This window comes from Myxocyprinus asiaticus, chromosome 31 (assembly GCF_019703515.2).
Source record: "Myxocyprinus asiaticus isolate MX2 ecotype Aquarium Trade chromosome 31, UBuf_Myxa_2, whole genome shotgun sequence".
Lineage (NCBI taxonomy): Eukaryota > Metazoa > Chordata > Actinopteri > Cypriniformes > Catostomidae > Myxocyprinus > Myxocyprinus asiaticus.
The window spans coordinates 11,530,573-11,532,242 of NC_059374.1; the positions used below are offsets into that span (position 1 = coordinate 11,530,573).

Below are 1,670 nucleotides of genomic sequence, written 5' to 3' on the forward strand. Positions count from 1 at the left end.
AAAATATATAATTTTCCATAATAGAAGTCTACAATAATAAATAATGTCATAATAGAAGATCACAATTATGCCTATAGTCCAACGAGTTTATGAACTGCAAACATTTTATTTTGGGTATGTGATATCACAAGGAGGATGCACACTAACAGGTTAAAAGACCATACAAAGATCATAAAATATCATGCTTTAGGACCATTTGACTTGCTGAAATATTTACTCGGACATCCCCACTTGTTTCCTGCAAAACAACTTAATAACTTGCTTCCGCAGTTTTGTCAGATTTACTCCATAAATAAGGGGATTTAAAATGGGGGGTATTAGTAGGAATTCCAATGCCATGAAATTACGCACGTCTTGCGGCAAATGCTTTGAACCATACCGACTGTACAATACATCAAACAGCAATGCAACAGTTACATTGAGTAATGCAAGCAGATGAGGTACACATGTCTGTATAAATTTGTACCTTCCCTCTATTGACTTTCTGCATTTTCCAATCAAATGCATATATGAGTAAAATATCAATACTGCGTGTCCAAAGTATACAACAATGATAGCATACCCAATCACATTATTTACTGTTGTAGAAAAACAGGACAGTTTAACAACTGACCAGTTTTCACAATATAACTTTTCAATACTAGAGCCACATAAGGTGAGTCTTGATGTTAATGCAATTACAACACACATACAAAAGCATGGTGAAAGCCAGCAGAGAAGGATACATTCAGTAACCCTCTTATTAGTCATTTCTGAATGATACTCTAGTGGTCTACATATGGCCACATACCTGTCATATGCCATCACTGTTAATGTTGAAATGTCACACAAAACAGATGAATAGATAACAAATATCTGAATCAAACATTCAGCATAAGAAATAACATGATACTGGGTTAACAAATCATACATAAATTTGGGGTAGAATCCAGCAGTGCCATAAAGTGCATTCATACACAGATTACATATAAACACATACATTGGGTCATGAAGCTTCTTGTGTGAGATTATGGTGTAAATTACAGTTACATTACACAACACAATTAATGGATAATACAATGCAGTCAAAGAAAAAAACACATATCTGTTTTCCATGCTTTCATTCAGACCAGAGAGTGTAAATACTAAAACACTGGAAACATTCCCCAGTGGTGGCTGCATCTGAAATGATACACAATTATTATGCAGTTATTATTATGAGATTATTGGGATGCTAATTTGAAGAAAATAGATGGAATATTTCTTTTAAATCATAACATTAACCTCAAGATATTCTTCAGTTATTTGGGTATTCCATTTTCAGCCAATAAGAAAGTACCACTTAATAATGTTAATCAATGCGTTGTATATTGAATATTGCTTGAGGTTTGTTAACCTCTACTCAGTTTGTGAAATACAACTGCAATAATGTATTCAAAAAGGTTTTCAGAGACTTGAAATACCCTCAAAAATATTTTCAGAAACTGGAAATACCCAGTACTATATATATATATATATATATATATATATATATATATATATATATATATACACACACTCTTCCTTCTAAGATATTCGAAAAAATATGTAATGGTTAAATCTTACCACATTCTCCATTTTTATGTTTGACATGGTGGTTTGTAAAAGGTTGATTTGGTCAGATTAGATATATATGGACTGGTCCAATGCAA

General features: G+C 32.3%; 1 protein-coding gene across 1 annotated transcript; it reads right to left on the reverse strand.

Moving 5' to 3' along the window:
* Positions 1-213: 213 nt before the first annotated feature.
* Positions 214-1,161, reverse strand: LOC127422009 (olfactory receptor 1D2-like). Its single transcript, XM_051665314.1, has one exon. It carries the CDS (start codon positions 1,159-1,161, stop codon positions 214-216), a length of 948 nt encoding a protein of 315 aa, XP_051521274.1.
* Between the last annotated feature and the right edge of the window lie 509 nt (positions 1,162-1,670).